At 44.2% G+C, this 12,500-nt stretch overlaps 2 protein-coding genes across 4 annotated transcripts in view; both read right to left on the reverse strand.

Annotated features, from left to right (window-relative positions):
- Positions 1-7,286, reverse strand: part of tmem63a (transmembrane protein 63A) — a 13,663-nt gene extending 6,377 nt beyond the window's left edge. The window contains exons 1-12 of one of the 3 annotated variants that reach the window (XM_031581660.2): positions 7,084-7,286; positions 4,722-4,864; positions 4,445-4,524; positions 3,146-3,215; positions 2,803-2,840; positions 2,528-2,670; positions 2,055-2,106; positions 1,783-1,891; positions 913-983; positions 550-630; positions 329-458; positions 1-130 (exon numbers count right to left, since the gene is read on the reverse strand). The exon at positions 1-130 is cut by the window's left edge and continues 4 nt beyond it. In XM_031581660.2, the coding sequence (XP_031437520.1) occupies positions 1-130; positions 329-458; positions 550-630; positions 913-983; positions 1,783-1,891; positions 2,055-2,106; positions 2,528-2,670; positions 2,803-2,840; positions 3,146-3,215; positions 4,445-4,524; positions 4,722-4,856 (1,039 nt within the window). In that variant the 5' untranslated portion in view covers positions 4,857-4,864; positions 7,084-7,286. Of the gene's footprint in view, positions 131-328; positions 459-549; positions 631-912; positions 984-1,782; positions 1,892-2,054; positions 2,107-2,527; positions 2,671-2,802; positions 2,841-3,145; positions 3,216-4,444; positions 4,525-4,721; positions 4,865-6,446; positions 6,890-7,083 lie in introns of those variants that run through there. The other 2 variants (XM_031581657.2, XM_031581658.2) reach the window with 2 other exon arrangements.
- Positions 7,287-8,748: 1,462 nt separating this feature from the next.
- Positions 8,749-12,500, reverse strand: part of agxtb (alanine--glyoxylate and serine--pyruvate aminotransferase b) — a 6,300-nt gene continuing 2,548 nt past the window's right edge. The window contains exons 5-11 of the mRNA XM_031582197.2: positions 12,154-12,224; positions 11,933-12,017; positions 11,514-11,612; positions 10,265-10,334; positions 9,768-9,863; positions 9,305-9,433; positions 8,749-8,947 (exon numbers count right to left, since the gene is read on the reverse strand). Of these exons, the coding sequence (XP_031438057.1) occupies positions 8,840-8,947; positions 9,305-9,433; positions 9,768-9,863; positions 10,265-10,334; positions 11,514-11,612; positions 11,933-12,017; positions 12,154-12,224 (658 nt within the window). The 3' untranslated portion in view covers positions 8,749-8,839. The remainder of the gene's footprint in view (positions 8,948-9,304; positions 9,434-9,767; positions 9,864-10,264; positions 10,335-11,513; positions 11,613-11,932; positions 12,018-12,153; positions 12,225-12,500) is intronic.

Raw genomic sequence — 12,500 nt, forward strand, 5'->3', positions numbered from 1 at the left:
TTGCCATGGATTGGGTATGCATAGTTACAAAGGCCATGCCCAGGGTGTGCTGTGGAACTTCCTGCTTCTGTTTTTTCACTGCCTCTTGCAGAACAGCCCCCTGGGAACTGTAGTACTCTAAAGCATCTACCTAAAAAAACAGACGCATGCACATATGAGGGCTTGTGAGGTCAAGTGAGGTGAGTAAAAATGACTTTCAACCACCACCGCAATGCATGAGTAGTCAGTTTATGAATGACACACACACACCACACACACACACACACACACACACACACACACACACAGTATGGACATCTGTATGCCTTAACCCTTAGTGCTCCCTTACCTCTTGGCAGGCCCGACACTGGCAGGACGGGCAGCAGAAGTACCAACACAGGTGCGGGTTCATGACCTCACGCTTGCCCTGCCGCTCCAGAACCCTTTGGTAGTACTGCAGGTTTTTCTCCACCCGTTTCCTAGGAAATTCGTCATGGCAACATCAGAGGAATCTCTTAGCAGAACACTAGGTAACAGAATCACTCAGTTGCATGCTGGATAATGTAGTACCTTTCTTTGTCCAGTTGCATTAGTTTAGCCACATCGTAGCAGAGGCGAACATCAGTCACCTGACAGGAGGGATACGCCTCCCTACAGACACACACACACACACACACACACACACACACACACACACACACACACACACACACACACACACACACACACACACAAGGAGAGGTCAGTCAGAAACCACATGATCATTACAGACAAGCACCATAGGGTATGTCAGTCCACTCTCTTTACACACAAACACACATACATGCATACGCACACACGAATGTCAGTCTGAGGATATGATATGTGTAATGACAATCACTACACACTGTTTGTATGTGTGTGTATATATACTGCGTGTGTAAGTATACTGACGTGAAATGTGCTTTGATAGCTTCGTCACTGGCATTTTTGGGGACAGAGCAGACGAACAGTGTACTTCTGGCCTGAAAAGTGATAACCAACAGAGAGAACCACACCAATAAACACAAGAACAGCAACATCAACATTAATACAGAAATAACAGTGTGCTTCTGGCCTAAAAAGTGATCCCGACATAAAGAACCACACCAAACAACACAGTGCATGTGTCTGTTTGACTGTGAAAGTGTGTGTGTGTGTGTGTGTGTGAGAGAGAGAGAAAGAGGGAGAGAGAGGAAGAGTGTGAGTGTCTATGTGTGTGTGTGTGAGTGTGTGTCTATGTGTGTGTGTGTGTGTGTGTGTGTGTGTGTGATAGGTGAAAATTCACCCTAGTCACCTCAGGACTCCGGAGCTGCATATAATTATATTTATTAGACAAACAACAATTGCAATCGGGCTCACTCCCAGGCTGGAGTCCCAGCACAAGGCTGAAAGTGAAGCAATGATAAACACATCGCACAAGGTTTATATAGACAGAAGTTCAGCAGGGAAAACCACGTGGTGGATTTCTCACGTCCGAGCCAAGGATGGAAGTTTTGCAAGGTCGGAAGAAGCACAGTTCGAACCTTCTTATCACCTCTGGTCTAAACATGCTCTTGTACATATGCAGACTAAGTGGCACCTAATATTCTAAGTTACACACTCGCAGAAAAGCCATTTCATAAGCACGTGGTTCATACAAGGAATATATTAATACAAGGCACTTGATTCATATATTCTTAAGTCATTAACAGTGCTTGGAAATTATCTCCATATGTGTGTGTGTGTGGTGTGTGAGTGAGTGAGTGAGTGAGTGAGTGAGTGAGTGAGTGAGTGAGTATATACTTCTTCTCTTTGTGTGCCCTTCATCTGAGCGGTATGGTGTCTCAGCAGCGCCACCGTCAGGCCAAGATAAAGTACTGCCATAACTGTATGTAGCCACAGCACTTTATCTCTGCAGACACAGACACAAACACACACACCCACACACACACACACACACACACACACACACACACACACACCTAAGGTCATTGCTCTAGAAACAAAATGATTTACATACACCTAATATCTACCCAGTCAATAGACAGTGTGCAGGTGAAGGTCCACACACTTACCCTTCTTTCAGATTCCCAATGGTGGTTCTCCCAAAATTGTATGGATCATTTCCTGTAAAACAGCACACACACACACACACACACACACACACACACACACACACACACACACACACACACACACACACACACACACACACACACACACACACACACACACACACACACACACACACACACAATTTACAGGGATACACACATATACACAAACATGCACACATTGTATATTGTATACAAATATGCTACTGGAACACAGGCAACACAAACACACACACACACACACACACACACACACACACACACACACACACACACACACAAACAGCCCCTTTGATGTAGACTGAAGACCTACTTGACTAGATAACTGTCAAGCAAATGACTCATTTAAAAGAGTTTACATTTGAAACGAGTACAGCTGTTTAAGTAGTGTGAGGCATCATCAAATGTTAGAGCTGTTAGTGTCCTTAACGTACCCAGCAGGTCCCCAGACAGGTTGATAGGCAGGATGACACACACAGACATCACACACACAAACAGCAGCAGCACGATCAGGTGACGTTGGAATGAGAGGTAGTGAACGGCATCCACTCCACAGCGCTCTTTCACCATCACCATACTACACACAAACACACACAGACACACACGCGCACACACACACACGCCAAAAAACCCCACATTTGAATATTGTCCATTACGGAGATAACATGCATATATGTAAAGGCCTGAGATATGTTATACATCAACTTACTCCATTCTAATGATATAAGGGAGCCAGGAAAACAGATCCTGCAGGAAACACACAAACACACACACACACACACACACACAATAATAATCAACATCGCTGCCATTAGCAAAGCCACAACCATCATCAGCATCAGTACCGACGCCCCATCATTCTGACATTCCTCATTGAGTGTGTGTGTGTGTAAGAGATGATGATGATGACGGTTTTATTGTGGTGATGATCATGGGGTATTATAATGTAATGTAATAATATCACAGGGTAATGTGCCAGAGATTACGGCGGTAGTGATGAGGTAATGATGAAAGGGTTAGTGATGGTGATGTTGGTGATGATGATGTCATACTTTCTCGTGTTCAGGCTCCTCTCCTTTGGAGATGACGGACATGCGGCCATAACGCCGATGAGAATCAAACCTGTCGAGACACACACAAGGTTAGCACACACACACACACACACACACACGCACACACACACAAGCCGACGCACACGCACGCACGCGCACAAACACACAAACTGGAGTCACTGGGGCCCACTGGAGGAAGTATAGTCTTATCTTTACATGTGTGTTGGTGTTTTGAAGACTAGCTATATAAAGCCCTAAAGCAGAACTAAAAGAGAGCACTTCACGTCCTAACTGGCACTTCGACTAGTGCGTAACTTGCCATTACAGCAGTTACATTTCTGCACTTCTTTTTATTTTTTATTTAATTTTGTTATATTTCTTATGTAAAGTAGTATTTATTGTTACACCAGGTTCTATTGCTCGTAGCTTGACTATTCCCTCCCTTGTACGTCGCTTTGGACAAAAGCGTCTCCTAAATGACTAAATGTAAATGTAAGAGGATATTTCAGTGTGGTTATTACCGGCTTGTCATTTGCTGATCATGAGACTGCCTGCAGCCACATTGTGAACACATGGCTGGATTCCCCTTCCGCGGTTTGGGGATATACTTGGTTTTTGGCACGTTTTGGTTATGGAACCTGAGCTGTGTGCTTGGGTTGTTTGTTGTCGTGGAGACACTGCTGGAGTTTGCCCACGGCCTTAGAGGAAAGCTAGACTACCGTGTCCACTGCACACACATACACACCAGAGTCCACTTCTCTATAGCAGCAGAGGTCCACTGGCAGAAGTCTCACTCACTCATTCTCTCACTCACTCATTCACTCACTCACTCACTCACTCACTCACACATGATGAAACGCATGTCTTAACAAACAGGAGATGTATACCCTTGGCACATGTATAATCATGCACCTATTATTTAATCAATCGTATTTATGTGAGTGCTTGAACAGCCCTGTGCTGTTGCTGTAAATGTATTTAAACGTGCATGTGTGTGTGTGTGTGTGTGTGTGTGTGCGTGTTGGGTAATGCCTCCTGTGTTGCTGTAACTTCCACTGTCTTTCTATCCTCTGTAACGGTTCTGTATACCCTTGACACAAGAGATGATGAGACACACTACTGTCCAAAGAAAGGCCATAGCTAACACACACACTGCTAGCAAGCGTGCTTTTCTAAACAACAGGTCAAAATTATGAGGATCAAGCAGTTTAGGTTTGGGATCACACACACCACACACACACACACACACACACACACACACACACACACACACACACACACACGCACACACACACACACCCTTCACTGTCGGCCACCAGTGCCAGGCGTCCGTAGTCCCACAGCTTCTTCCTGATAACTGAGAAGAGCAGCAGCAGAACCTGAAGAGGCACAACCAATCAGCTCTCACATACAGGAGGCACAACCAATCAGCTTTCCCATAGGCCTAAACAGCAGGCACAAATAAAATAAAATAGGGTACCAGGTCATATAGGCTACATTTGACGCTAACTAAGCCTTACGTTAGCTTGACCTTAACTGGACCCCTTCCAGGGCACACAAACACACACACTCTTACCAGAAACATTATAAAGTCCAGCAGGAGCACGACCGGCACCCCTCCGAACTGGACGCCCTTCAGGACAGTGCTCTGGGTGGCATTGAAACAGCTGCGGGTGTCTATATGGATGGAGCCATTCCCAAAAGGACCCATGATCACACCTAGGAAAGATGAGGGTACACTTAATACCAATTACAGATTAGGGAGAGAGGGGGGGGGGGAGAGAGAGAAAGGGAGGGAGAGAGGGGAGGGGGAGAGAGAGGGAGGGAAATAGGGAGGGGACAGACAGAGAAAGAGAGGGAGAGAGAATGAGAGAGAGGGGGGGGGAGAGGGAGAGAAGGGGGTCTGTAGCATATTTTATTGTTGAACAATTCAACAACACTGTAGGTTTTTAACCAATCTTAAGATGTAAAATTAATTAATGCTGTTTTTCCGAAATGGTGAAGTTGTGTAGACCTTGTGGTGTTCTGTTCTGTAAAGTGTGGTGTGAGTGCTATTGCTCTGAAGCACAGGGTTGTTTTATGTGAACCAATGTAATTGTTCTTCAACAGTTTTAGCACAGTGCTCTATTAAAATTGTGTTTTTTTAATGTAAAAACAGTATGACAGCGCTGTTGTCATGAAGCTGTTCTGTTACATTTTTACCAGTGTTAAACAGTACTAACAGTATCTAGCTAGTGTGGTGTAGCTGAACAGGCGCTGTTTTTGGTCTTAAAGAGTCTTGCTTCTCTAGGCTGTTTATCTCTGTACCGGTATCCCTGCCCAGTCCTGACATCAGAGTGGAGTCGGCCAGCCTGCTGATGAACTCTGGCTAACGCGCATGTTAGAGGGCCATTCCAGTTGAAGCTCATTAAACAGGTGCCAGAGATCCAGGGGACACAGGGGACTTGTAGCGCTATACGCCAGACCAAGGCCAGACTCCTACAGATATACCATACCATATCACACTGTAGGGCTACCATATGACATACCACACCGCATTAGACTGGAAATCAGGCACAGAGATTAGATTTAGGTTTAGGATCGGTTCAAATCCATTTTAAAAGTAAAAGGAAACTCTTGATGGGACAGTTATTGCCTCTCAGAATTCATTTAAATGGTTGAGACTCCTTCTAATAAGCCATCACCAGCCGTCCTCTTACATTATGCATTTCGTCTGTCAGTCTCAAAGGAATGGGGGGGGGCCGAAGGGAGAGAATCTGGAACAGGGTGTCTTTTATTCGGACTTGGTGTATTAGCCAGTTGTCTACGATGAGAGGGAAAGTTTACGGTCTGACAAAAATAGACGGAACAAACATGAACAGCCACGAGTTCGCGTCCGACACAACTCCAGACAACTTCAACACGATAACACATATCAGCACGTTCGACACTGAGGAAAACAAATAACAATGTGTCTTCAGCAATAACAAATCCGTGCTCACATTATGCTAGGAAAGCTAGGGATGTTAAACAGATATCCACACTAAACAAGAGAAGCAACAGCTGTTTCAAGGCAGCGCTGTGGGTTTGAAGCTGACGTACGAAAAACTAAAAACTACACAGCGTAATTTGGCAAGTGAGTAGGCCTACATGTACTTAAAAGAGGTTTGCTAATTTCACGATAATCAACTAAGTATTCATGATTTGAACTGAAACTGTCACGCTGTCCACTGAAATCCAACATCATGACCACTAATTTGTCTTCTATGAGTAAGCCTATTTAATGTTGACTGTCATCAGAAAAAAAAACAGTCTGCCTTACTTACCTTTAGCTAAATCCAAAGTTCAAATCTTGAGATCGTCCGACAGCGGGTCATTTCATCGCTTTGAACAGTTATCGCTTTGAATCGTTAGAGCGGGCCGAGCTGAAGGCAAGACGAAAGCCACGACACACATACATCCGCGTATGCGCACAACCCGTTAAACGCTCAGGGTATCGCCTCCTCCCAATGGACCTTCAGAGCCGAGGATTCGAAAGTGTAGCAGCGTAGGCAGCCAGGCACGCTCCAGTTCCCACAGAGCGCAGCTTATTTGGTTCCTGTCTAACTGCTTAAAACTAACACACTTGGCCGACTTCATAACGTGGCAATGACATTTAGTTTCTAATGCTCTTTATGAACCTAATGACAATCACGTATGCTTGTTATTACGTTTCCAAGAGCTTACACCCACCATGTGGTTACGGAAGGTACAACCGACTTGCCTCTGGAGAATGCATAACACACACACACACACACACAACCGGAACTCACAAGCCCCCGCCCGCCGAACCTTTTCACATATGAGCTAAATAGGCCCACTAGCCTCTCACATAAAACTTATATTAAAAGCACATAACATCACTACATCAGGGTAGAAATCGGAGTTGTAGTCCAAATTAAATTATTTACTATAATTACCTCAAAATCATGTGCTTGACGTAATTGCGGCTGTGAAAGCTAAGAATGATATCACCCTTTGACAGTCAAAACAAAGTGGCGGTGGCAGTTTTAGGCAATGACTGTGCGGTCTGTGTGGAGTGACAGTTACAGACATAGACACATACGTCTATGGTTACAGAGGTTTATCCTTCAGAATGTTCCAAAAAGTTCCGTTGATTTGAATAGGCCACCCCAACGTTCGCAGGTCCGATATGTAAGGGATAATGTATTGTCCGGAGGTCATTATCCAAAAATAAATCCCGACGGGGCGAACAGCACCTATGAAAGATGTGAATTAGAAGCACAAAACCCAATGACTGCGGTCAATATCTTTTCGCAGCGGTGAATATCAAGAAATATTCACCTGCGAACGTTGGGATGGCCCATTCAAATCAACGGTACTTTTTGGAACATTCTGATTAGGTCTATTGTTATTATATGGCAACGACAGTACGAGTATTCTGATTGGCTAATGGGTAGCCATGCCAGCCGTGTATAGGGAAATATCAGACTGAGGCTGTAACGTAGAGACCTCACTCTCGGTTAGTAAGTAGTTAATATTCACCTCTGTGAAAAGATATTGACCGCTGTTAACCGCAACGGGTTAACCGCAACGGGTTTTGTGCTTCTAATTCACATCTTTCATATCATTCCGCAAGTAGTCCGGTCATTTAACGTAGACTCACTGTACTTGAAGTCAGCAAGTAATGGGTTGCTACGCAAACACCTGAAACTTAAAAGTTATATTTGCGTGAAGAACTATTTATTTCTTTGCGGAAATCACGAACTTTGACGACTTTGCTAACACAGTCAAGAAAAGATGGCTAGCTCTGAATCGAACTTTTATCCAAATGTGTCTTTCAGCTCTTGCCAACGAGTAAAAGCTGTTCCGATAGTGATTGTCACTACCCGATCCTAGTCGCGCATGCTCAGAAACAAAGGACCGGGCGGCTCCAGAAATCTTACAGAGCGCAGTAATTTCCCTACAGACCCCCGATGGCAATGGCGGAGAGGCCATTCTCCATATTAAAAGTAATTGTAGCGGCACAATTTTTTTCAAGCTGTTATTTTAAGGTAGAATTGTTACATTATGTTACTTTAAAGGATGTATGTTGTATCTTGTACTGGCTTTCCTTTAGCACGCACCGTTGATCACTGCCTGCTTCGAGAGTGGCTTCGTCACACCTGTAGTCCAGCTGTGCTTACATGGTGTTGGCCACTAGAGGGGGATACATGTTCTTGTGCGATTCTAAATATCATGAGTATCAAGAGTATGTCTACACTACAGGATCAATGCACTGTGGCTACAAAATCAAAACGCATGATGTTTTAAATACTTCCCTTTTTATTAAAAACTTGATCACAAGGCACAAACAAAACATACAATTAATTATTTACAATTATTATGGCCTTTCACATGTCCATTGAGCTCAAAACACACAGGCCAGATTGGTGGAGATAGGCAGGCCTGCTCCAAGATGAAAAGTGCTCAAATATGTGAGTGTGATGTCTATGAGTGTGTGTTAAAGTGTATACGTTTTCAGTAAAGTGTGTATGAGTGAGGGGTGTGAGTGTGTATATGTGCATGTGTCTGTGAGTGTGTGTGTTTGTGTGTGTGTGTATATATGTGTATGTGTATGTGAGTGTGTGTTTGTTTGTGTTTGTGTATGTGTGTGTGTGTGTGTGTGTGTGTGTGTGTGTGTGTGTGTGTGTGTGTGTGTGTGTGTATGTGATGCTATGCCTTGCTCTTGCGGCAGTTTCTGAGGGCACTGGCTAGAGCGTTGAGTGCCATGTCAGCGTTGGGTTTGTTGCAGTTATATCCCATCAGCCCCACGCGTATCACCTAGCAACCAAAGGTCAAAGGGCAGAGTCACAAGGAAGCTCACTGGACTCTCAGTCACTGGCACAAATGCAACACCCCCCCACCCCTCACACACACACACATAAATAAACATGCACAAACACTGACAGACACAAATGGAAACACACACACAACATCAAACCTATCCACTACATCAACACTCACACACAAAACAGACATAAAAACAACAACACACAACAACAAACAACCGCACAACTACATTCAAAACACACACAAAAACAAACAAACACACACACACACACACACACACAATAACACACACACACACACACACACACACACACACACACACACACACACACACACACACACACTTACCATGCCCATGGATGGACCCAGACCTCCCGTCATCTCCATCTGGTGGTGCTTCATGATGTAGGCCAGCATCTCCCGCCAATCATAGCCCTCAGGGATCGCTATGGTGGTCACCGATGGCAACCTCAGCTCCTGAGGAGGAGAACACATGCACACACACACACACACAAACACTATTGTCATTGATCAAAGGAGAAAAAATATACACTCTCTCTCTCTATCTCACACACACACACGGCACACAATATTTTAGTTTAACTAACTGTTAGAGTTTCTCAAATTTCTTCAAAATCTAAGAAGGTTCACTATGCTCGATGAACTCCAAGAAATAAAACCATACACTCGCACACACACACACACACAAATAATCACTCACAAGTACACAGTCAGTCACATACTCTCCCTCTATCCCTGTTTTCTCTCTCTCTCTCACACACACACACACACACACACACAACAGACCGACCTTGTCCTTAATGAAGAGTTTGAGGCCGAGGTCCTCCAGCCCTTTCCACAGGTATTCAGCAACCTCCCGATGCTGCTGCCAAGAGCTTTCCAGACCCTACACCCCAAAGAAGCCATAACACATAAGATAAACACAGATAAACAGACACACACACACACATACACCACACACACACACACACACACACACCACACACACACACACACACACCACACACACACCCACACACACCACATACACACACACACACGAACACACAGATAAACACACACACCACACACACACACACACACACACACACACACACGAACACACGAACACACAGATAAACATACACAGAGACCATAATACACACATACACATGCAACAAACCCCTCAGAACACAATGGCAAATATAAACACAATGCTAACACACACACAGATAAACACACATACGCACAGATAAACACACATACGTACACTCACACACACACATACAAACACTCATGTTTGAGTACCTTCTCAGCCAGAATCGCAAGACTCTCCCTCAAAGCAAAGAAGCCAGATACGGGGCCTGTGTGATGATACCTGTGAACCACAACACACACACACACACACACGCACATACACACATACACATGTGCATGCCCACACACAGAGAAGTAAATATGAAGTTAGCTGAACTGTACCATGGTTACATCACACGGTTTACATGTGGGTTATGATAGCTCCTTCTATTGTGATTAAATCTGTTTGAGGAACTAAAAGGAACAGCTGGCTTCTCTTAATCATAGTTTCAATCTGTAACGGGCACTTAAAGAGGATAATATCTGCATGTGTATCATAGTTTCAATCTGTACGGCTTCCTCATGGGTTACAGCTTTGTTTCCTGTATCGTACTTCTAAGGGAAGCATCAGTATTTTTTAACCTGGGTCCGATTTTCCCATCTTTTTGGGTCCAAATATTACGGTACTAAGGACAAAAATGAATTGGTATTGAATATTGAGTTAGAACACCATATCTGGCAAACATCCGGCTCATAATGTTATTGTAAGTGTCTGACGACAAGTGTCTGACGATAGACCTGTGTCTGTTTACCTCAATAACTGTTAAGAAACTGTAGAAAATGACTGATTTCTGTGACTGTAGAAACAGCCCCTAAAGATTGGAAAAAATACAGAAGTTTCCCTTCAAACCTGTTTAGGCAATTAAAATAGATTGCAGTTATACTTGTGTAAGTGTGTGTGTGTGTGTGTGTGTGTGTGTGTGTGTGTGTGTGTGTGTGTGTGGTTAACGGGGGTGTGAAAAGGTGAAGTCCCTCCCCCTTCTCACTGTGGTTCACGGGGGAAGAAGGACTGGACTCCCCTACCAAAATGGTTGGGTCCGGATTCCCCCACCCCTGTGGAGGGGTCCAATTACCTTTTAATTGGACCAAGGTGTCCTTACTTAAGGTGCACCTCATTGTTTCATGAGAGAGAAGGACAGACTGAACATGCTAGATGGAGCTTGGACAAGGTACTAGACAAAACCTGAATGCTCAGAGGTGTACCTTATCTAGTATAGGCTTTAGTGTGTTCAGTTTGTGTTTGTATGTTTTGGGGTTTTACAAAAACCCTGTTGTAAATAAATCTAGCTATTTATTTTTATGGAAGCCACTGTCTCCTGCGTCGTGTGTTCGTGCTTGCAACCCCATTCTACCAGGCTACATCCCACATGGTGAGATGGCCGGCTCAAGCGGTCTTTCACAGGGGGTTAATCAGTCTTACATTCTGGCTGGTTTTCCATCATTGCCCCAGTAGTTGGAGAGGTGGGTCATGTCCAGCATGTAGGAGATGGGTTTGGTCTTCCTATTGAACATCTTTTCACTAGGACACACACATTAGACACACTTACAACACTGTGAATATGCAAATCACACATCTCACATGCTTTTCTAAGGGAAACACATACACACACACACATACACACACATGGGTTTTAAGGCTTTTCCATATCCACATACAAACAAACAAACAAACAACACACACACACACACAAACACACACACATGGGTTTAAGGCTTTTCCATATCCACACACAAACAAACAAACAAACAAACACACACACACACAGAAACACACACACACACACATACACACACAAACAAACACACACACACACACACACACACACTGATAGGTCTTACCAGGCTCTCTCATTGAAGGAGATGGGTGCGGTGCCAGGTGGGGCGTTCAGTGCTTTCTGTGAGCCAGTGTAGAGGATGTCAATCTCTGAGAAGGGAAAGAGGGAAAGTATGTGCTACTGCATACTACTGAGTCTGTGTGTGTGTGTGTGTGTGTGTGTGTGTGTGTGTGTGTGTTTGTGTCTGTGGGAGAAGATGAGATGATGTGTGTCAGTAGTTCTTACTCTGCTGGTCCATAAGCAGGGGAGCGGCCCCCAGTGATGCTACAGAGTCCACCAGGAACAGGCAGTTGTGTCTGAGGAGGAGAAGAACAACACACATCAATATTCCAGAACATTCCATCGGAACACCAACCAGATATATATATATACATACAGACACCATATATATTTATTATATGGCTCCTCAGAATGTTTCAAAAAGTTCCATCGATTTGAACAGGCTTCTAATGCTTCTAATTCACATCTTTAATATCATTCCGCAAGTAGTCCGGTCATTTAACGTACCGGAAAGTCTTTGTAACTTGAAGTCAGCAAGGTATGTGTTTTTACACAACACCTGAAACTTTAAA

Source organism: Clupea harengus, chromosome 15 (genome assembly GCF_900700415.2).
Source record: "Clupea harengus chromosome 15, Ch_v2.0.2, whole genome shotgun sequence".
NCBI classification, from domain to species: Eukaryota; Metazoa; Chordata; class Actinopteri; order Clupeiformes; family Clupeidae; genus Clupea; species Clupea harengus.